The sequence below is a fragment of the Natrix helvetica genome (assembly GCF_964273705.1).
Source record: "Natrix helvetica genome assembly, chromosome: 5".
Classification (NCBI taxonomy): domain Eukaryota; kingdom Metazoa; phylum Chordata; class Lepidosauria; order Squamata; family Natricidae; genus Natrix; species Natrix helvetica.
In genome coordinates, this window is record NC_138551.1 from 17,684,591 (window position 1) to 17,709,573 (window position 24,983).

At 41.1% G+C, this 24,983-nt stretch overlaps 1 protein-coding gene across 1 annotated transcript in view; it reads left to right on the plus strand.

The window, feature by feature from the left end:
- The window catches only part of SPATA16 (spermatogenesis associated 16), a gene marked incomplete at its 5' end in the record, with an annotated part of 212,082 nt that extends 187,762 nt beyond the window's left edge, over nucleotides 1-24,320 (plus strand). The window contains one exon of the mRNA XM_081953463.1: nucleotides 24,062-24,320. Coding sequence (XP_081809589.1) covers nucleotides 24,062-24,184 — 123 coding nt within the window. The 3' untranslated portion in view covers nucleotides 24,185-24,320. The remainder of the gene's footprint in view (nucleotides 1-24,061) is intronic.
- Nucleotides 24,321-24,983: the final 663 nt, after the last annotated feature.

A 24,983-nucleotide genomic window follows, 5' to 3' on the forward strand; every position in this document is an offset into this window, starting at 1 on the left:
GAACCAGTAGTAAAATAAATTGAAACCCACCACTGGTTGTAACTAAGAGGCTAGAAATCTTACTTTGCTCATTTTTTGCATTTTCTGAATTCTTCCAACCACAGCACTCATTTTCAGCCTATTCATGGGTTTCTACAAATAGCAATTGCACTTAGACTTATATATCACTTCACAGTGCTTTACAACTCTCTCTAAGCGGTTTACAGAGACAGCATATTGTCCCCAACACTCTGGGTCCTCAGTTTACCGACCTCGGAAGGATGGAAGGCTGAGTCAACCATGAGCTGCTCAGGATCAAACTCCTGGATGTAGGCAGAGTCAGCCTGCAATACTGCATTCTAACCACCGCACCACCATGCCAATCAAGAAAAACTGTGATTTGACCCACTCTGGTTATAACACAATTTTTACCTTCCAAAAATGTATTTTTAATAAAAAAAGTTTCTGCCATCTCTGTAAGTCGAATTCCTTTCCACTCAAGGAACCTTACAGATCAATTTTGTTGCAAGAAGAGAGACAGATTGAAAAGTCCCAGCCCAAGAACAACACAATATTTTACTTCTTTCCTGCAATGTTACAGCTTTCTCGGGCATACTTTCTCAGGGCTCAATACGTTAATGGCAAAAATAGCTGCTATATTTTGCTCTATAAAAGCCATCTGTAACCTGATGCCTCCAAATGTACGGTATTCCATTACCATGTCCATTCTTCCCAGCCTGCAAGCCCAATTGCTAAGAAAAGAGAAATGTAATACATCTAGAAGACAACCCGTTTGGATTGCTGTAGACGTGTCCTCCAACGAGGTGGAATTTATCCATATAAAATCCCAAATCTTAATCTCAGTTATAAGAACCCTGCTGGTGCAGTGGTTAGAATGCAGTATTGCAGGCTGAATCTGCCCACAACCAGGAGTTCGATCCTGATGGGGTTCAAGGTTGACTCAGTCCTCCATCCTTTTTTTAAATAATTTTTTTATTATTTTTAATTTTGAAACAAACACAACACATCCTTCTTTACATACTGTAGAAGGTGTATCAGTTGGTTACAAAAAGGCTTTCGTGCATCTCTTCCACAGTCAACAAACATAATTCATATTAACTCAAGTATTTTAACTCAGATATTTATACAGGTTACCATCATCATACCTCCATTTTCATTTGACTATAATTGTTCAAATGTCCTTCATCATAAAATATACTAAAATTTAATACATAACCACATACTGGCATTTCATTTACTATTTCTAAAATCCTCCAATAACACTGAATCTTTATGTCCTATTCCAGCTAAACATCCATAATATTTAGTAACAAAATTTTCTAATCCTCCTTTCTAAATCACTGTTTACAATTTATATCTAGTTTCCTTATGTTGAATTCATACATACATACATACATACATACATACATACATACATGCGTTGTTATCATTATCCCTCCTTTATTTGACTATATCCTGTATCATAACATTTTCCCCCTAATAATCAAGACTTAACTGTATCTAACTTAGTTCTTTTTTTATTAACCTTTATATATAATCCAAAAGGATTTCTAATCTTCCTTTCATGGGTACCATTCAATATTCATATCCAATTATTACTTATCATAACACTACACACATTGTATACATTATTATCATTATCAATTATTTATTTAACTATATCTATTGTCACTAAATTTCACTGTTTAACTAGTTTTAAATTATACTCTTCCATCTATCAACCTGTATCTTTCCAGTAGCAAAACTGTCTCATATCTTCTGCCACTTGTGGTGTCAGTCCTCTAATCATCTCCTTATTCAACTGTATGGACTCCTCTTAGCAACTCCTTGCTTATAAAATCTCTCATGTAATTTCGATGTCCTTCTTCTGTTTCCTTAATCAGCTTATCTTTGATTGTCGGTAGTGTTATCAATGATACTGCTAATAAAATTTCTCTCTTTAAATCCATAAATTCTTTTGTTTTTTCTTCTTCTGTATTTTGCCATCTGGGGTAGATTTCCCCTCCATTTAATTCCTCTTTCAGTATTCCACTCTTTCCATTTTCAAAGACAAACCAATCACCATAAATAACAGCAATTTTAATTTCTTTATATTTATTTTCCTCTTCGATTTTTAGGATTTTAACCACCACTTTTTCCATTTGATAACATCTCCAACTTCTTCATCATATTTTACTGTTAGATACTCTAAGTCTTCCAACTTCTTCTCTATCCTCTCATATGTGTTTGATAATTTCTGTATTTCTCAAAGTATCTTTTGCAGACTTAAAATTTCTTTCTGCTGTTGAAATTGTGCCATTATCTCCAGCTAACAAACACTGCTGCTCTAGCTTGGAAGGTTTTAACAAGATTAAGCATAGATTCACAATAATGTTTTATTTTCACCATTCTCGGGTTAAAGATATACTTCAAAGGGACATCTGTATGCTTTTCTTCTTATCACTCTCTATAAACAGGCAGTGAGACCTTGGAGTGCCAAGCCAGGATAATCAGTGAGAAAAGTAAGAGTGTTTCATTTCCAATACACAAACCACAAGCCTCCAAGTAGCAGTGTTATTGTTGCAATCTTCTTTGTTTCTTTTTGTATCTTTTTTGTATTTCAAGTTTTTTTTAAAAAAAGTCTGATTCTTGAATGAGTTAGAAGAACACCCACAGTAATGAAAGAGGAGATTTTAGTCCATAGGTTACAAAGAATAATAAAAGAAAAAAAATAGAAGAAGAAAACTTAATCCATTCATTTTAAAAGGCTTACATAAATTCCACCCATAAAGATAGCATTTAAAAAGTAAGATAACCCACTGTCCAAAACCATTCCAAATTTAATTCCGCCACTTATTTCTTCTGTTCTCCAATTTAAATTAGTTTTAAGTTTTTTATAGGCAGTTTCTTTTAAAATGGTAAAAATTCCTCACTAGCTGGAAACACTTTCTCTTTCTGTATCCTTTCATTCTGGAGTTGCCCTGACTTCATCAGCCTAATGGCTGGATTTTTTGTCGCTGGCTTGAAGAACTTCTCTTGGATCGATCAGGGACTTTGCGATATCCCTGAGATCAGCAAGATGTATTCTTCCTGTTCACTGCCTCTGCAGGGTGGTTTAGATCCGTTTGGACCACCCAGTGGCAAAAGTATCAACGGCAATCTCAGAGCATTGAGATCGCACGTCGTCTCATCGCGACATTGGCTCCTCCTCCCCTCCATCCTTTTGAGGTCAGTAAAATGAGGGCTCTGATTGTTGGGGAAAATATGCTGAGTTTATAAATGGCTGAGAGAATGCTGCAAAGCATTGTGGAGTGTCTAAGTGCAAGTGCTAATTGCCCATCCAAATAGGTGGGGATCTCTGCAGAGGAATTTTTAAAAAGAATGCCATATTTACCTACAGTATCTCTTTTAAACAAATGCTCTACCGGAGCATCAGCATAATTTAGATTGAGAAAATGGTAGTGGGAGAAGAGTAAACTCCCAATTCTCATGATGATGCATATTTTTTCACCACTGTAAAAGTGGCCAAAAAATCCCTGGATTGCACCCTACTGTGCAGTTTGATAAGGGATGCAGTTGGCTCTGTGGCTAAGAAGCTGAGCTTGTCTATCAGAAAGGTTGGCAGTTCAGTGGTTCGAATCCCTAGTGCTGCATAATGGAGTGAGCTCCCGTATTTGTCCCAGCTTCTGCCAACCTAGGAGTTCGAAAGCATGTAAAAATGCAAGTAGAAAAAATAGGAACCACCTTTGGTGGGAAGGTAACAGCGTTCTGTGTCCCTTTGGCATTTAGTCATGTCAGCCACATGACCACAGAGACGTCTTCGGACAGTGCTGGCTCTTCAGCTTTGAAACGGAGATGAGCACCGCCCCCTAGAGTCAGGAACAACTGACTCTAGGGGGCAGTGGGAGGGAAACCTTTACCTTTACATGTAGTTTGAACTGTCCATAATATGTTGTTGGACAATTTTTTAGAATACCTTCATCCAAAGAACTAACATCACCTTGGCTACTAAATCAAGAGAAGGTTGCAGAGCAAAGAAATACAGTGTGGTAAACAAGGAACCAGTTTAACAGATGGATAAAGTGATGCTTACAACCTACTCATGGGTTGCTGTTGTTCCTGTTTAGTCTGTAATACTCAAAAATACACTAGCCACAACTTGAGTGTACTAGTTGCAGAGGTCTCGCAAGCTTGAGTCTTGACATCTTTCAAGACCAAATTAGATGTGTTAACTGCAATTTTGCCATTATCCTGCACAATTGCTGCTGATTTTTAAAAATGATAATAGCATCAAGTTTAAGGAGTACTATATTACAAATGCTCAGATCCATCCACTTGTTTTTACTAAGCTTTTCATTTTCAATGATCAGCCTGTTGCAATTTCTCTTTGTTGCCCATTCTTTAATTCATAAATTCAGTTTGGCTCATTCCTGTACCTGTTAATTGGTAAGTTGTTCCCTTAGCTGTTTCTTTTCCCTGTGAGTGTTCTTTCAGAAAGGGTGTGCTAAGAGAAGTGGGGAGGAACATGCACTCTGAGCATATTCCTCCAAACATATTTTTGCTTGCAGTTAGGGATTTGTTTTTTAGCATTAGGAAGCAATTTTAAAATTGTATAAATGCATAAATATGGGGGTTTGGGGCCTAATTACCAGTTTTTGCAAACCATTTTCTCTTATCTAATGTTGTGTTGCACACTAATTTCTCTAATGCAAAGTTTTTCAAGCTTGACAACATTTAAGATGTGTGGACTTCAACTCCTCAGCTAGTATGCTGGTTGGGGAATTCGGGGAATTGAAGTCAGCACATCTTAAATTTGTATGGGAATCAAAGTAAGCAGAAGATATTTCCCCTTCTCCTGCTGACATGGTAATGGAATCCTTCATCTTAAAAAATGGTAGCTGTGGCCCTTAAGGCCTTTGTACAATCTTAGGGTTGTGCTCCAGTTGTGCCCATTCCTGGATCATGAGGCTTTGTTCACAATTACTTATGTCTCATGACCTCTCCTCTGAATTATTACAATGCGCTCTTCATGATGCTGCCTGGAAGAGCATTTGGAAGTTTCAATTGGTGCAAAATGTAATTGCACAGGTAGTAAATCGTATCAGATATTTGACACAGGTGACATCACTGCTTCATGAGCTGCATTGGTGGTAGTATGTTTGCAGGTGCAGCTCAAACTGCTGATTATCGCTTTTAAAGTCCCTGGTTACCTAAGGAGAAAGAGGTACGGTGATCTTGCAGATAAGCCCTGGGCTTTTTGACTGGAAGGTTGGCAGTTCAAGACCCAAATAACACATGACAGGGTGAGCTGCCATTCTTTCCCTAGCTCCTGCCAATCTAGCAATTTGAAAGCATGCAAGTGTGAGTAGATAAATAGGTACTATTTTGGCGGGAAGATAACAACATTCTGTATGCCTCAATGGTGCCACATGAGCACAGAAACGTTTTCGGACAGCTCTGGCTCCCCCAGCTAGGAAAGGGAGAGGAGGACCACGCCCTAGAGTTGGACACGATTGGACAAGGGAAGCCTTTTAATCTAAAGGACCATCTTCTTCCAGTCATTTCCAACCATCCAATTCAATTCAGCAGATTGGGCATTTTACAGGTCCTGTCAGCCAAGGAATGCCAGCTGAGGGGGACCAGAAGGCATTCCTTCTCTGCCACATCCCCTGAGAATTAAAATAAGTAGGAAAACAGTTGGCACCTCAAAGTGTGTAATAAATGAAAAGAAAATATTTAACTTTTTTTAATGTCTTCATTTTGTCTAAACACAGATTAACACATCACTTTTGTTAAATGTGTTTGGCTTCCTCTTCTTGGTGGCTAAATGAACCACCGACAATCTCCTTTTCTGTATCAATTTAGAATTAACATATAATGCTGAATAATTAACTGGTGGGTCACCTGGTATTTGTTTGTTTTATTGGATTTATATGCCGCCCTTCTCCCAAAGGACTCAGGGCGGTGTACAGCATTAAGAAACACATATTACAACAGTTAAAAGAAAATTAGAAACAATCCAAAAAACAAACCCAATTAATATAACAGTAACATTTTAAAATGGTAATTTAGACAGTGATTTATATCTCTTTTACATCTTTTTTTTCACATTTTTAATGTGATGCGCATGTGCAGAACTATTTACAGGCAACTGTGCACACATGTAGAGTGCGCAAATTGCGCATGCACTGAACCGGTAGTAAAGCCAACAGAAACCCACCCCTGATTCAGTTCCAAGTGGGAAGAAAGACGCTGGGAAAATGGGGACTGCTTGGAAAGATTAATGGTAGACAGAACCACGTGGTTTGAGGTTCTGGGCAAAGAAAAAAGCACATGGGTGGAAGAGAGAGAGAGATTTATACCCCCTCTTGGACCCCGCCTTGGAGCTTCCTGTTCCTGCGTAAGAAATGTATTCTGATTGGTTGTCAGACTCCCATGGGGCCACGCAGGGGTAACTTTGTAGTGTCTTGAGTCCCAAGGTTGGTTGAATCTTGTTGGGTGATGTAATCTCCCCAGGTGCCATGTGGTGAGTTCTGTTGCTAGATGGGTAGAGGGCTAATCCTACCTTGGTTGGATCTTGAGTGAGGGCATTTGCTTATGAATAGACCTAGCTATCTCTTTATCTTTTAAGTGCTGACATCTGCTGTGGGCTATTAAGAGTGAGTCTGCTTCCTGCTTAAAAAACATGTTTCTCCATTTCTCATCCAGGGAAATACGTATAATATTCTGGCCTTTTTAATATTTCCTAGAATATTTCATTCTTCTAGGGCAGTGTTTCTCAAACTTGGCGACTTTAAGTCCTGTGGACTTCAACTCCCAGAATTCCCCAGCCAGCTATGCTGGCTGGGGGATTCTGGGAGTTGAAGTCCACAGGACTTAAAGTCGCCAAGTTTGAGAAACACTGTTCTAGGGGAAGGGTGGGTGCTAACTTCCTACCGTGTTTCCCCGAAAATACCACCTGTCCTGAAACTAATACCTTGCCACATTTTTTGCGTGGGCAAAAATATAAGCCCACCCCAAAAATAAGACCCCTGGACAACCTCCCCCCCTCCAGCCAGGCAGAGCACCGCTCACCAACCTAGCGGTATCCAGAAGGCACCAAGTTGCAGGAGCCGGGAGGGGGGAAAGGCACTCACTTTGCTTGGTGCCTTCGGGATACCGCTAGGTTGGGGAGTGGTGTTCTGCCTGGCCGGAGGGGGGAGTTGCCTGGCGGCTTCTCCCTTGCGAACTGGCTCCCGAAGAGCCGGGCACAGCCACAGGGGCAAGCAGCCATGAGGTGACTACGCTCATGAGCAGCCTCCCGGCAAACCCCCTCTCTAGCTAGGCAGAGTGCCATTCACTGACCTAGGGGGTATTCGTAAGGTGCCAAGGCACATGGCGCTCTAACCGCTCCCCCGCTCTCCACGGCTTGGCACATTTGGGATACCCCCTTGGTCAGTGCATAGAGCTCTGCCTGGCTGAAGAGGTGGGTTGAGCGAGCACCTGTTCCACCCCCGCCACGCTCCGAGCATAACTTCTTCTCTGGCTTCCAAATTCCAAAACTCAGCTGCCGAGTCTTCCAGCAGCACACTCTAGGTGTGTGCTCTATGGTTGTGGACTGGCTGCTGGAAGACTCTCTGTCCGGAAGACTCTCTGAGTGCATCTGTTTAAAGGATATCCATGCAGTTTTCTGTTTTTTGTTCAGTTTTGTAATCTTAATTTAATCTTTCCGGTCTCTTGGAAGAATACCTGGCTCTGCTGTCTTGCTTGGGGCTCACAGAGGAGCATTCAGCCTTGGGTTTGGTTAGTGTCTTGAAAAAAATATGCTGCAAAATAAAAATAAACTACCAGTATTCTTCAACATAGAATCCCATTGGGACCAAAATTTCTATTACTAAGCAAGACAGTTATTAAGTGAGACTTGTCCAATTTTATTACCATTTTTGCCATGACTGTTAAGAGAATCACGGCCCTTATTAAGTGAATCATGAGGTTATTAAGCAAATCTGCTTTCTCTCATTCACTTTGCTTCTTGGAAGCAAGCTAGTGATGAAAGAAACGTCCTTCTGGGTTCGGCTTCAAGTGGGGAAAAAGACACTGGAGACATGGAGGCTGCTTGGAAAGATGGTTTTAATGGTGGACAGGACCACATGGCTTGAGTCCTGAACAGAAAAGGTGATCACATGCTTCAATGTTGGTGGAGAAGAAAAGGGCTGATGGAGGGGCTTGCTAGGCTTTTTATAACCTGTTCAGTCCCACCTCTCTGTTTCCTGTTCCTGTGTAAGAAATGTATTCTGATTGGTTGTGAGACTCACATGGGCCCATGCAGGGGCAACGCTCTAGGCTGAGTCCAGGTTTGGTTGAATTCTCAGATGCCATGTGGTCAGTTGAGTAAAAGGCAATATTATCCTGCCTTAATCCCATCACTCTGGAGCTGAAGAGGAGAACTCTTTATTATGTAAAGTGGACTAGCTTGGCCTTCTTAATGGCCCATTGACAAAGTGGGGATGGGCAGGAAACTGCAGGAATTTACTTTGTGTTTAAAATGTGTTTCTCCCTTTTTTCACATCCAGGAAAATATAATATTCTGCCTTATCAATATTTCCTAGGATATTTCATTTTTCTGGGAGAGGGCTGGGTGATAACTTCCTACACTAGGAAGGTTGCAAATGATGATCACATGACCCTGGAATGCTGCAACAATCTTAATGCATGCCAATTATTATTTAAAAAGATGTTGAGACTTTAGAAAGAGTGCAGAGAAGAGCAACAAAGATGATTAGGAAACTGGAGACTAAAACCTATGAAGAATGTTTGCAGGAACTGGGTATGTCTAGTTTAATGAAAAGAAGGACTAGGGGTGACATGATAGCAGTGTCCCAATATCTCAGGGGCTGCCACAAAGAAGAGGGAGTCAAACTATTCTCCAAGGCACTTGAAAGCAGGACAGGAAGCAATGGATGGAGACTAATCAAAGAGAGAAGCAATCTAGAACTACGGAGAAATTTCCTGACAATTAAAACAATTAATCAGTGGAACGACTTGCCTCCAGAAGTTGTGCTCCAGCACTGGAGACTTTTAAGAAGAGACTGGACAATCATTTGTCTGAAATGTTATAGGGTTTCCTGCATGAGCAGGAGATTGGACTAGAAGACCTCCTAGGTTCTTCCCAACTCTGTTTTTCTGTAATTGCCAAGTGCCCAAATTTTGATCATATGACTGTGAAGATGCTGTCCTGATCGTAAATGTGAGGACAGTCACTTCTTTCAATGCCTCGCAACTCTGAAAAATCACTAAGCAAATGGTCGTAAGTCAAGTACTGCCTGTAGAAGCTGCATGATCAAAGAGGATACAGTTGTACAGCACTTTGTATGTTTAAAAGCTCAAGGGAACAGATGGAAATATGTGCATACTTTTGGCAGCATGCGGGACAACAACTACGAAAATAAGTTAAGCAGGGTTCTAAAAACAGCAAGAAATCCATAGCAACAGTTCAGTAGTACAATAAAGTGCACAAGGAAAGAGCAAGTGAGAATACATCACTTTGGGACACTAATTAAGCAATGCCCACTGAAATAAAATAGACACCATGGATTATTTGACCCCTCTGTTATGAATAATTGATTTTCTCTGTTTAATCTAGTCTTTAATAACAATCTATAATACTTCTTATTTTCTTTTAAGCACCTGCTGTTTCCCGTTTAATGGCAAAGTCAGGATAGATTATGGATTACTAAACCCTAAAGGCATTTGTGACGACTTCTCAATTTCTAGACCTTTTGACAGTCAAGCAGAACTTACAGACTCACAGAATATGTAAACTAACTTCACACTTTCTGCATGAGGCAATTCCTAGCATAATTTAAGTAGAGCCGGTGCAGTTTAGATCTAAATTTCCTTGCTAAATTTCCAATGCTTCATCAATTTACTTATGCCAAAAAAAACCTGCTTTCTTCTCCTATTCCTGGGTTCAGAACTATTCCCAATAGCCTTCAAGTTCAGCCTCCGTCTTTCAAAAAGCTGACAGGGTCTGCCGTTATGAGCTGTCAGTGTAAAAATTTGAAGTGCCAAGGAAAATTTATAGGTGGCATAAAAATGCAATGGGATTTAATATCGAATTAAATAGGACAAGGAATAAGCTGTGCCAAGCTTGTTATCTGTTTATGTATTTCATGCCATTTGTAACCAAAACAAAATTGCTTTCTTTTTTTTAATGTCTTGACAGAGCTGCACTTAGAACCTTAGAACCTGGCACCAAGCAGATGTTCTGTGGGAAAGGGACACCTTTACCACAAGAACATCTGGTTTCGGTTGCCAGGAGGGATCCGAAACTTGAAACAACCTCAGGGACAAAGGCAAATGTCTGTATCAACTTAGATATTTGATTCAAGCTAGGCTTCCCAAGAGCATGAAGCAACTCCTTGTCCCGACAAAAAACCCTTTTATTAATTTACTGTGAATTATTCTCATTTGCATACAACAAAGTCTTTCAAGGGATGATTTACAGTCACCGACCTTATCTGGCTTGTAGAGCTGCCAGGCCAATATCTGCAAAACTTGGCAAGGAGTCTCGGAGAGTCACGGACAAATTAAACAAACTAATTGTCTCCTGCAAACTCCACTCCTCTTTTGCTCCTCTTTTATTTCCTGGGGGGGTGGATTCATCGTCCAGCTGTGGCCTTACCCCCAAGTTGATCCCTGTTCTTTAGCTGTTCCCTTCATCTGGCAACTCTGTGCATGTGCACACTGGGAACAGGCTCCAGCTGTTCATTTGCCTCACTGATGTCTGACTCTGAAGGCAGCTGGTAACTGGCATATGGCCCTGGCCTCCTCTCTGCCTCCGACGCAGAGCCCTCATCAGAGTCTTCCCCAGACTCCAGGACTGGCCCATGTTCCTCCCCAACCTCCTCACTGTCAGAATCTACTGACAACTCTGTTGGCCATCAGCAGGCCACAACACAGGCTACCAACCAGCAAGCTTGGTTTAATTGCCAAGTCTTGGCCTCTTGAGTGAGCAACATACAATACAATACAATAGCATGCTTGAGTTGGTATGAGAAATTGTACAAACTCTGGCCTTAACCCCGACTGCATATTCCCCCTTTTTCCTAACAATCTCCAATAAGGTACAATATTAAAAAACTGATAAATAAAAATGTCTTACAAATGGAACTCAAAAAGGCTGGCTGAGGGGAGAAATCTTGATTCTTTACTGAAGTAGAAAGAGCAGGTGCAAAGAGAAATGTCCGCAGAGGGGGTCATAGTCAAGAAAGAACCTGCTGTGGCATGATCAAAGCCTCGCCTCGTTTTTCTGTGGTGTGTCGTACATACAAAGAGGCAGGGATACGACTGTATGTTCATAGATACCTGCTTGACTTTTAAATCAGACACTGTGGACACTCCTGCCTGGGCTCCATAAGGTTAGGTTGGGGATTTTTTTAGGTCTTCTAATGCATGCTCGGCCACTCAGTTTCTGAAAGCATCGGCCTCCCTTAACATCTGGAAAGAATTAAAATCCACATTTCTTATGAGCCATTTAATGTCCATGAGTTACAGTATCTCAGATTTGGTTCAGAAATAAGGGATTGCTTGAGGTTACCCCCTGCATCTCAGAGCTTAGTGGAGATTTGAACCAGAGCGTCCGTACTTATAGTAGTTCAGCATTGTAAATAATAATAATAATAATAATAATAATAATAATAATAATAATAATAATAATAATAATAATAATAATAATAATAATAATAATAATAAAATTTAATTTGTTAGCCGCTCCCTCTCCAAAAGGACTCGGGGCGGCGTACAATAAAAACCCATACATATATACATATACATACATATACATATACACATACATACATACACATACACGTACACGGAGGAGGTAACAGTCGTAAATATATATAATAGTAGTAATAGAATTAAAATTAGCAATTAAAATACCCTCAGTTAAAATTACAAATTTAAAAAAGACTGTCAGGAGGAATGGGATAAAACTATGGTTGAGCCAGGCCAGCTAATTGAAAAAGGTGGGTCTTGAGCTTTACACGGAAGGAGCGGAGATCGGAGGTAATCCTGATGTCAAGGGGGAGGACATTCCACAGGGCTGGGCCCATCACAGAGAAGGCTCTGCTCCTAGGCGTCGCCCCCCGACACTGTTTAGTGGACGGCACCTGGAGAAGTCCCTCTCTGTGCGAGCGGATTGGTCGCAGGGATGTATGGGGCAGGATGCGATCCCGCAGATAACTAGGTCACTCAACAGCTGGATTTGCATGCAACCAGTTTAAAGGAAGATGTGCTGTAGGAATGAACAACTTGACTTCTGGCATCCAGGAAGAAAGTGACGTGGTACAATTGAGAAAGAAAGAAACAAAAAAAAAAACCTCAAATGAAATGTCACATCGCCTTGCAAAACCTTCAACTTGTCATCAAAGTCATCTATTTGTCATTTGAATTCAGAAGACGTTTAGCTTTACTTCATTTGTAGGTACAAGGTAGATTTTAGGATATCTATAAGAACCTTGGAGATTATATTCATGCATTGCTGGACAGTCAGGAGATGGAAAATGATTTCTCCAATGAATGAGAGAAAACAGTATCAGTTGTTTAGATATATGATTTGTTCAAACGGTTTCCTATTCCTAGAACAATGGTGGGCTTTTGATTTCCAAGACTTAGAGGGGCTAATTTCATGTTTGTGGAAGAGTTGAGGTTCTCTTGGGTTGATGCAAACTGGGAAAAATATATAACGCACATGGCTGCCGCCTCTTTCTCTTTCCCTCAAAATGATATAATCTCTATAAAAATAATATAATCTCTATTTTAAAAAATGATATAATCTCTATAAAAATGAAATAATCTCTATAAAAAAGAAGGACTAGGGGAGACATGATAGCAGTGTTCCAATATCTCAGGGGCTGCCACAAAGAAGAGGGAGTCAAACTATTCTCCAAAGCACCTGAGGGTAGAACAAGAAGCAATGGGTGGAAACTAATCAAGGAGATAAGAACTAAGGAGACATTTCCTGACAGAACAATTAATCAGTGGAACAACTTGCCTTTAGAAGTTGTGAATGCTCCAAGACTGGAAGTTTTTAAGGGGATGTTAGATAACCATTTGTCTGAAGTGGTGTAGGATTTCCTGCCTAAGCAGGGGGTTGGACTAGAAGACCTCCAAGGTCCCTTCCAACTCTGTTGTTCTACTCTATTGTCAAGCAATAATCTCTATTGCCAGCATCTGAAATTTTGCAGTCGCCTGGAAAAGAATCTGGAGTCTGGAAAAATGAATTTGGGAGCCCATGAGTCTGACAGGGGCACTTAACAATACAAAGTAGCATGAAAATAACGCCAAAGTATAGCAGCACTGCAAAGTAAAAAGAAGAGAATGGTGTAGCCAAAACACTGGAGGCCATCACTGGAAAGGCCTTGTCTGTTCTCATCCAGAGATATTCAGAAGGGGATTGGACACACACAGCAAGACCTTACCGGCCAAAGGCCAGGATTTGCTTCCTTTTGAAGCCAGAACACTTTCACTGGAAAGAGCTTGGCCTTTGTGACAGCAGCTTTGGCAGGTGCAGTGAAGACCTGTTTTTTGATATCTCTTCCCTTGCTCCCTGCCAAACGCATCTCTTTGAGCTGACATCCAGGTCTCACACTTTAAGTGCTTTTCCACAAAACACAGCCACGGTCCCACAAAGAACCTGGCATTTCCTGTCATATTGTAGTTCTGATGATGATGATTTTTTTTTCCAAAGGCAGTCAAACTGGCAACTTTTAAAAAGGCAAAACGACATAAGGGGTTGACATTCTCTTCCCCAGCTTTATCTTTTTTTAAAAAAAAAAATCTCAAACGCAGCGGCAGAAGCAAAAAGCCGTGAACAAGAACAAGAACTGCTTAGTTACAGTTACACTGTGCGCATCTCTGTCTATTTTGTTATTTCATTTTTTTCCCCATCTAATGCAGAACTTTCTCAACCTGGTGACCTCTGAATGCACAAGGGCTACAAGCCCAGAACTCTGGAACCAAAATGCTGAGAGGGGATTTGGAGAAATGGAGTCCAAACTGTCTTGTCTTATGTGTGTTTGGGTGCATGGTCATTTCCCCTCCCTAGTCATGCGCAAATAGATTGGTTATATTTAGTTTAATTATATAACTTCCTCTCAGCCTTCATTTCAACACATGAGACAATACCAGAAAAATTAATGGCTTGAATTTAATGTGGGTCCCTAGCAGATACATTTTCAGGAAGGGTTAAGATAGTCAAGATAGGAGTCACAACCATAAAATCAAAGACCCACTATTTTTATGTAAACTTTGGGGCACCATCACCTCAAACATCCTTGGTCTCTAATATCATAATCTCTCAAGGATGCCATTGTGGTGCCAATACATGAAAAGTTTATAAGGTTGTTAGTAAATCTCTATTGCTTCCCTCTGGTCAGGCTGAGCAAATCATGTTATGAGTCAAGAATACAAAAGACAAGAATACTAGTTAGTTGGGCTGTCCTTAATTGAAGAACTAAAGTTTATGGCTTGGTATAAGACCATTCTTGGAATGTGTCATTCAGTTTTGGTCGCTAGGATATAAAAAGATGTTGAGACTCTAGAAAGATGCAGAGAAGAGCAACAAAGATGATTAGGGGACTGGAGGCTAAAACATATGAAGAATGGTTCGGTATGTCTAGTTTAATGGATGAAAAAAAGTGCTGGGATGACATGATAGCAGTCTTCCAATATTTGAGGGGCTTCCACAAAGAGGGAGTTCAGCCTATTCTCCAAAGCACCTGAAGGCAGAACAAGAAGCAGTGGATGGAAACTAATCAAGGAGAAAACCAGCCTAGATATAAGAAGAAATTTCCTGACTCCGGCAGGACGCAACGTGTGTTGGCAGGAGAGCAGAGGTCGACCCTAAGCCCCCTCATCTGTGGGGTGCCACAGGGGTTGGTCCTCTCGCCACTCCTGTTCAACACATACATGAAGCCGCTGGGTGAGATCATCCGTGGTTTTGGGGTGGGATACCACCTGTACGCTGATGATACTCAGCTGTACATTTCCACCCCGAACCACCCCAACGAGGCCGTCGAAGTGATGTCCCGGTGTGTGGAAGCCGTACGGGTCTGGATGGATGACAACCGACTCAGGCTCAACCCTTCCAAGACGGAGTGGCTGTGGGTCCCGGCTCCCCGGTTCAACCAGATAATTCCATCTCTGGCCATTGGGGGCATTCAACTTGCCCCCGTGGAGCGGGCGCGCAATTTGGGCGTCCTCCTGGATGCCAAGCTGTCCATGGATGAACATGTGACAGCTGTGGCCAGGGGGGCGTTCCATCAGGTTCGCCTGGTGCGCCAATTGCGCCCCCTATTGGACCGGGACGCTCTACGCACAGTCACCCATGCGCTGGTGACGTCTCGCCTGGACTACTGTAACGCTCTCTACATGGGGCTTCCCTTGAAATGCACTCGGAGACTACAGTTGGTCCAGAATGCGGCCGCGCGGGTGATTATGGGGAGCACCAGGTACTCCCACGTGACACCACACCTGCGCGAGCTGCACTGGCTTCCTGTGGTCTATCGAGTGCGTTTCAAGGTTTTGATTACGATCTTTAAAGCGCTCCATGGCTCAGGACCTAGTTACCTCCGGGACCGTATTCTGCCCCATACATCCCTACGACCTATTCGCTCGCACAGAGAGGGACTTCTCCAGGTGCCGTCCACTAGACAATGTCATGGGGCGGCGCCTAGGAGCAGAGCCTTCTCTGTGGCGGGCCCAGCCCTGTGGAATGACCTCCCCCCGGATATTAGGACCACTACAGACCTCCGCTCCTTCCGTGTTAAGCTCAAGACCCACCTTTTTCAAATATCTGGCCTGGCCCAACCATAACTTCGTTACGCTCCTGAGGGGTTTTTAATTCAGCAATTTTATTTAGGGGATTTTAAACTGTGTTTTAACTGTGTTTTTAGCTGTGTTTATTGTCTTTCACTTGCAGGTCTACTCTCCTCCATGCACAAATGTAATTGTCCTTGTTTTTTCGTATGTATGTGTGTCCTATGTGTATTTTATCTTTTTGACTGTACGCCGCCCCGAGTCCTTCGGGAGAGGGTTGCGGCTAATCAAATAAAATTTGATTTGATTTGATTTGATTTGACAGTTTGAACCAGGGGTGGGTTCCTGCCAGTTCTAACCTCTTCTATAGAAGAGGTTCCACAAATCTACAGTGCCATTTAGAACCGGTTCCAGCTCCCTCCCCCTGCCCGTCCGCACATCATCAAGATGAAGAGCGAGAGGAGGAATTCTGGGAGTTGAAGTCCCCAAGTCTTAAAGTTGTCAGGTTTGAATACCCCTGGGGGTTTTTTTCTAAAGGGTTAGGGGTGCAAGGGTCTTGTAACTTGACAGCTTTAAGACTTGCACACTTCAATGCCAGAGTTCCTAAGCCAATGTGACTGGAGGAGGAATTCTGGGAGTTGAAGTCCACAAGTCTTAAAGCTGTCAAGTTTGAACACCCCTGGGGGGGTTTTTTCTAAAGGGTTAGGGGTGCAAGGGTCTTGTAACTTGACAGCTTTAAGACTTGCACACTTCAATGCCAGAGTTCCTAAGCCAATGTGACTGGAGGAGGAATTCTGGGAGTTGAAGTCCACAAGTCTTAAGCTGTCAAGTTTGAACACTCCTGGGGTTTTTTTTCTAAAGGGTTAGGGGTGCAAGGGTCTTGTAACTTGACAGCTTTAAGACTTGCGTGCTTCAAATGCCAGAGTCTGAGCCATCATTTTGGTTGCTAAGCAAGAGCGTTGTTAAGTGAGTTTTACCACATTTTACAAGTTGGCCACTCCCACCCAGTCACATGGCCAGCAAGCCACTCCCACAAAGCAGGCTGCACCTCCAGAAGAGGTTCTAAAAAAATTTGAAACCCACCACTGGTTTGAACAATTAATCAGTGGAATGGCTTGCCTTCAGACGTTGTGGGTGCCCCATCATTGGAGGTTTTTAAGAAGAGATTGGGCAACCACATCTGAAATGGCACAGGGTCTCCTGCTTGAGCAGGGGGTTGGATTAGAAGCCCTCCAAGGTCCCCTTCCAGGATCTTGGAATAATAATCCCTGAAAGGCTAGTTCCAGCAGTTTTGAAACTCTACTCTGCTTGAGGCAGATCAGGTAAGCCCCAAAGGTTCTTGCTTGCACCCACTGCACACCTCTCAGGCTGTGAAGTTCACCACCCTTGGCCCAAGCAGAGACATGCTTAAAAGAATACAGCCACAGAGAATTGAGCTCTGTGGGTCAGACAGGTTGGCCAAGAAGGCAGCTGGCAGGAGAGCAGACTCTAATGAGTAGTGTACCTCTGCTGTGCTCAGTGTGACTTATTTATTGGCCTCACTCACAACAACTTTTCAAGCCTCAGCTGTTCCATGTTTATCTTGTTGGATCATGACTCCTCCTCGCTGTGTCTCTTGGATTTGTCGTTTGTTTATCAGGTTCCTGGTCTCGACCCATGACAAGCATTGATTACTTTACAGCTGTAGGACTCTTTGCTTCTGAACATCCTATCTAACTTTGCATGTCTCTGATTGTGGCAGGTATCCAGCTTCCTATCTTGTGGCTGGCAGCCAGCCGTACAAGCACAGAAAAGATGTAGCCACTGGGAAGAACTACAGGTTCCAGGGCTTATCTGAAAACATGTAGTACCGGTAGAACAGACATGTGGTTTTCAAAGAAATAAGTCAACTGTTGGCAGGAGCATCTAGGCAGCCAAGTTCATTTTTCTTACATGCTAAGGACATTATACTCAATCATTTTATCAAAACAGTAGATCCAAAAAGTCCCTGCCTTTATGTATACATACAAACACAGGGTGAGATAGCTGCATTTCACCCGGATAAATTCACATCACGGATGCAGTATGATGTTCTGGGTGAGGAGACAATGCCATTCACCTTTCCGTAGTGTTTTACATTATTTGACCAAAGGGCGTGATAGCTCAGCAGTTGAAGACCCTGAGCTTTTCAGCTGGTATGTTGACAGCCCAGGTCCAAAATCCGAGTGCCATGCAATGGAGTGAGCTCCCGTTAGCTGCCCCAGCTCCTGTCAACCTAGCAATTCGCAAGCACGCAAATGTGAGTAGATAAATAGGTACCACTTTGGTGGGAAGGTAACAGCATTCCATTCACCTTGGCGTATAATCACGCTGGTCACATGACCACAGAGATATCTTTGGACATCACTGGCTCCCTCAACTAAAAAATAGAGATGGGGACTGCCCCCTAGAGTCAGACAGGGGAAACTGGACAGGGGAAACCTTTATATTTACCTAAGGCCTTGACCACTGGTTCCTGCAGCCAAGAGAGATTTTGGTGCATAGCTTACTCTTCTAGGACTTCCGGTAGTTGCCTGGAAAAGTCTGAAGAATCTTCCGGAATTATAGGCCCCTCAGTGCATAAACTCTTATTCATTTTTAGAAATAGGCATATGTTGCTCTAGAAAGCAGCTTCAAATGGATGGGTGGTTTTGACAAATTTTCCTGAAAGCAAAGCATCTCCACACTGTTTTCTACAGTGTGAGGGTTATTGTGTGTGTGTGTGACACACATAGTTGGCAGAAAACAACTCAGCTCATCAAAGGATAATACAAATTTTAAAAAATGTTTTAATTTGCACTTAGAATGATAAGCAAGTAACAAATTAATGTTCTGGGCAGTTTAAAAGGGATTCTACCTAATCTCTTATAAGGAAGGAGGGATCTCAGGAGCGGAGCGTCATGGAAATTTTAAGCAAATAAATTTTAAATAAATAAATAAACAAGCAATAATAAAATAGAATAGAATAGAATAGAATAGAATAGAATAGAATAGAATAGAATAGAATAGAATAGAATAGAATTTAAGCAAATAAGTCTCCAGAAGTTGTGAATGCTCCAACACTGGAAGTCTTTAAGATGTTGGCTAACCATTTGTCTGAAGTGGTGTAGGGTTTCCTGTCTTGGACTAGAAGACCTCCAAGATCCCTTCCAACTCTGTTATTCTATTCCAGTCTAAAAAAAAATAGGTGGTTTTACATGGCGGAAACTGGCTCTTAATACCAAATACATATTAAAAACCATGGAAGAGACAGTGCTACTTTGACAGAAGAAACATTTCGTAGCATTATGAGATGCAACATTGTTGAAAATATTTTTGCAAACCCTATTTTTCCCCCCTATGATTTCAGCGGTAAACAAACTTCAAACGGATTCACATATTCTCTGAGTCTGGGGTGTCACAGACAGGCAGGTTCATACACAAAATACTGTTCTACCGGTCTGTTTGCAGACTTATGGATTAATTGAATTGCATGTATTTACTTTGAAGGAAGGAACTGAGCGTTTACAGTCCAGTAGGAAAAAGAAGTACCGTTTCTGCATCAAAGTGCTGATGTCTGGTACATAATTAATTGCAAATTCTCAGCTACCTTGAGCTTACTTTAGTGGCCATTTGCATTTGTGAGAATGATGATGCCATTCATGAATAAACATGGATGATAAGTGTATAGATCTATATAAATGCATGTGTTATTTATGAAGAACACCTGGATGCAGCTTTCTGTCTCAAGGCTGTTCATGACATAGGCGGAGGAACGAAAAGATAGGCATTTCAATATCCCCCTTATTAAAATAATGGTTCACGGGCAAGATGGATGACATTTGCAAGAATCCTTGTTTTGCGTCTTCTACTCTTATTCTATTCAACCCTTTGGGGAAAGATGTTTCTCAGGAAAATGTACTTATTTAGAGCTTCATCCTGATTTAATAGAAAAAAATGGTTCTTGCCATGGCAGGAGGGAACACAAATTTTTCTCCCCGAACTGACTTTCAGCCTACAACTACAGCATTTCCAACCAGCATTTTCTTCTTATCAAGAAAACTCGCCAAAGATTAATTTTCTCAGCATCTCTTCCTTTTAAAGTGGCTGTTTTTCAATGCCATTTAAAGATAGGGTTCTGAACAATTCTCCGGGGTCCTTGCGCCTGCCGATGGAAGGCCCCCACATCAGGAAAACAACAAATGCTGTTGCAAAGAGGAGGCAAAAGGAGTCATTATCTAACAAACGCAAACATCTGCATGCCAAAGTATGCCCACACAGACGCTCACCTGTGTTAAGGATTCATCAAGAGGGGAGTCAACACAACTTTTTGTAAGGGAGTGGATGTCAACCCTGCTCGGGGAAAGTTATGATTTAACCGCAGCCAGTTAAAAGTGGCTAATTAATAAAGAAAAGCCTGCTGTCCATACAAGTTCTTGTAACATAAATGATTGATTGATTGATAATATGCCATTGAGTCACTGTTGGCAACCACAATAGATTCAACACACATACACAAACACACACACACTGTGGCTTGTAAAATGAATGCATCTGTTGTCAATAGAGATTCCCACGTCATAGTTGTCTCAAAGGTACTTTTTCAAAAGGCAACTGAACTATTGTTTTTTCCTTGAGGAGGAAGAAAAAGACATTTCACTTCTCATCCAAGAAGCTTCATCGGTTGTGACTGGATGGTGGGGTGATGGAAGGATAGGTTCTGACAGTAATGGGAGGGGGTACATGAGAATGGATGGATTGTATCTCTTTGCAGTTATCTGAGATCTATTGAGGCTACTTGGGGGTTTATCTGTGCCCTGTTATGCCTAATATATGTTATCTGTTATATGTGCCCTGTTATATCTGCCCACTGTTATAATGTACCTGTTATATCAGGGGTCCCCAATCTTTTGGACCTCAGGGACCACTAAATTCATAATTTTAAATCCCATGGACCACTAATATGATCTGCCTAATGACTGGCTCGGTGGGCATGGCTAGGTGGTCATGTGACTGGGTGGGCATGGCCAACTCAATGTCGTTCATTTCAAGGGGCGCCTCGCAGGCCTGTACTCGCCCCTCCTCTCCCAGCCACTCCTTGCCTGACCACTGGGACTCCTTAGTTGGCAAAATAGCTGGCTCAGCTCAAATTGGATCTGACCAAGAAGGAGGCTCAGCAGAAGCACCTCAGTGGGCTGAGACGGTCAATCAGTTCCAGGCCATGATGCAGTCCTACTGGAACAAGGCCCTCCAGTTCTTTGCCACCAGCAGCACTTCCCTCCAACCTTCACCCAAAGTCCCGCACCAGGAGGCTGAAGCAGATTCCAAGTCGGAATTGCTGCCCCCCCTCCGACCCGCACAAAAAGACCCCGAAGGGGGAGACTCTCTGCAGCAACACAAGCATACATTGCATGTATCCAGCCCAGGGGCCAGAGTTTGAGGACTCCTGATTCAGTGCAATATAAAAAATGTAAATAACTTTTCTGCGGACCACCCAAAAATAAATTTTTTTTAATTGTTTTAATTAAACAAAAACACACAAAAAAGAATCATTCTTCATTACATCTTGTAGAAAGTATGTCGATTGGTTACAAATAAATTTTACTACCACAATCATTCTTTATACATCCTTCATATTTTTGATTTACATTTTGAATCGAAAATCTTTATGTATTTTGCCATCAATGTACCATCATTCTTATTTAGCTATAATTATTTAAACGTGCTTTTATCTGGAATCATTTGTATTTAAAGACAGAACCACCTACTGGCATTCATTAGCTATTCCTGTAAACCTCCAATAATTACCCTTTTATAGCATATTCCCTTTTTCCCCCCCCAACTCACTATTTAAGGCTTATATCTGATTGCTTTTACCAATGCCAACACATGTAAATATCATTAAACATTATCCATTAACATTTCCTTATTATTATTGTAGTTATCAAAAGAAAAAAGAAATTTTTTAACCATTTATATCACATTTCCTCTCCTCCGACCCAAGAAAAATTACATCTTTATAATAAAATCTAAACAAAAGTTTGTTAGTAAAGTTTATAAGTACCCAAGAGAAATTACATCTGTATAACAAAATCTAAGCAAAAATGTATTGGTGAAATTGATAAATCTTTTTCCCCAGGTCTCAATTTACAGTTTATATCCAAATTGTTTTTACTAATTAAGATTATTATTTCATTATTATTATCATAATGAGTTATTAATTATTATTAACCACCAAAATTTTGTCACAGACCACCAGTGGTCGACCGTTGTGTTATATCATAGAAGGCAGCATCTTGAAACTCATACAACCAGTTTCAAGTATATTCAATGGTACAGGGCCCTTCCCAAACAAGAATAGCCAAGGGATAGGAGGAACAAGAAGGCCACCATAGCTGGCAGCTCCTGGAAGCAGGGAAACAGCATCAAGAGCTAAGACAATGGAATGGGACATGCATTAGGCAACTAGTCCACAATTCCAAAGCTGACAGTGATAAATCCACTGGGCAGGCAGTGTTAAAAAATAATTATCCGAATGGCTATATAAGTAGTTTCTGCAGATAGAATTGCTGGGAAGGACATTTTGTCTTTCTCCATTAGATAACAAAACATCTTGGGCCAAGCCACTGGTTATTGAACCTTTTTTTCTGGACTCATACAATAAATTGAACCGAACTGATCTAACCGGATGGAGTCTTACATAATGTTAAACTACAAAAATAACCTAATTAAGGTTAACACTAATCAAATTTAGCATGTTGTCTGGCTGCATTTTCTAGGTCATTAACCAACCTAGTTAAGTGTGGCACTCTATAGCCCTTGAGTAACCACCTTCTCAAAGCAATATTATAATTCCTTCTTATGGCTTAGACTCAGTTTGCATGTCATTTATATTTTTAGATAAGGCAATATTAATTGAAATGTATGGTAAGGATATAGTTGCATGGATGGAAGGATAGACAGAGATTGGTCTTATAAGTTATTCAGTTCAGAAAACAAAATTAATCTAAAAACAAATCAAGGAAAGAAGCAACTTAGAACTAAGGAGAAATTTCCTGACAGTTAGAACAATTAATCAGTGGAACAACTTGCCTCCAGAAGTTGTGAATGCTCCAACACTGGAAATTTCTAAGAAGATGTTGGATAACCATTTGTCTGAAGTGGTGTAAGGTTTCCTGCCTTTCTAGAAGACCTCCAAGGTCCCTTCCAACTCTATTATTCTATTCTATTCTATTCTATTCTAATATGTGAGCCAAAGAAAATGCAACAGAGAAAAAATCTTGTTGCGCAACATAACCTTTCTAGTAGCTTCTTCCAAATCAGGAGGAGGAGGATAGTGGTGAGGTTGATATCCATTCAGTCAACTAGACTGACTCTTGATGAATCTATGGGCCATGTTTCTCCATGTCTTTCAATTTTGCACTATTTCTTTGAGTTGTTCTATGCTCTGGCTGGCATCAGTTTTGATGGGTGTCCAGCCACAGTGTACTTTGGTGGCCTGATTTCCTTTTACTGCTAACTCTTCCAAACATAATTGCTTTCTCCAGTGAAGTCTCCATCATAAAATGCCCCAAAGAAGTGAGACACAGTTTTGTGATTCTTTATGAATATAATGTCTACCAAACTGAAACAGCATGATCAATGTGTTGTGTTTAATTGTGTTGCGTGTTTATTGCATTGTTGCCTTGATTTATAGGAGATTATTTTATTGTTGATGATCGTATTGTATTCTTTTCAATCATAGCTAATTCATATTGTCCCTTTTGGATTATCCCTTGGTGAATTATACAATGATGGAAAGAAATCATCATCAAAATATATATTAAACACTTCAGATTGAGGCTGAAATCTTCAGATGGCTTCAATGAACATGATACCTTTTTAAAAACCTAAATTGAAGCAGTTGTTTCGCTATTCTGAAATGGTCAGGATGTCAATTTAATTTCCAGTGACAACTTCCAATGAAAAAAAACATATTAAAAGAGATGCCGCATAATTTTGCTTTGATTTTTTTTCTATCATTCGTGCTCAGTTTTCTTCTATAAATGAAATTAGCCATTACATCTTTAGACCTTGGATCTAGGAAATGGGTGGAAACCTAGCTCCTGTATGCCTCTGGGATAGAATTTTGCTACTCGGAAATGGTACTCTTTTTTTTTTTAAGGCAACCATTTCATTTTGAAGAGAAAACAATGCTTTTAACAAAACAAAAAAAAGAAAACCACCGCAAACAGGTGGCTGCCACATTTTTTGACAGCCCTTCTCTTTTTATGTTTGTCCACAGGTTGGAATTATAGAAGACTTCCTATACCAATTAGAAGATAGTTTCTTAAAAACCAAGAAACTCAGAACAGCAAGACGGCAGAAAATGAAAATGAAGCGGCTTCAAAGCGAACAGCCGTGCTAGGCCTACTAAGGAGAGACTCAAATCCTGTGCCAGAAATGGCAAGAGAGGACATTTTTACTACAGGAATTTGACAATGCAGGCTGGCCTTCAAATTAATGAGATGTCCCCTCTGAACAACTCCTCTTAGCAACCGGCTCCTGCATTTCATTAGTCTCATCAGACAGGAATAAATATTCATGAGATGCTTGACAAGGTATTGTGGTCTTGTTTATTCATACCCACTCAGGAATTTCAATCACTACTGCATACCTTGTTTTGAGTACAATGCACTCAGTGCACTTTAGGCTGATCTTTTCCATTCATACTGAGAAATCTTTCCCTGGAGCAGATCCTGCTGGACATCGAGTCATGTTTCTTTTCAGTCATTTCAGGACCGGACAGAGGGTGATCTCTTTCAGAGAGATTTCAGAGACACAATTGTGATGCGCATGAACATGTAAAATGGCTGCAGGTCTTTGGCCTTTACCGACTTGGATGTGAAACATATGGATCACCAAGTTGAATGCAGCCTACTCAGTATCTATGGTGATCCATCAAGTATGTTCATAATCATAAGGCCACATTTCGAATGCTGCATCCAGTTCTGGTTACCGTGATACAGAAAAGACATTGAGACTCTAGAAAGAGTGCAGAGAAGAGCAACAAAAATGATAAGGGCTCTGGAGGCTAAACCATATGATGAACGATAGAGGGAACTAAGTCTGCAAATAGTCTACCGAAGGGAAGGACTAGGGGTAATATGATAGCGGTCTTCCAGTAGTTGAGGGGCTGTTACAGAAAAGAAGGAGACCAACCTATT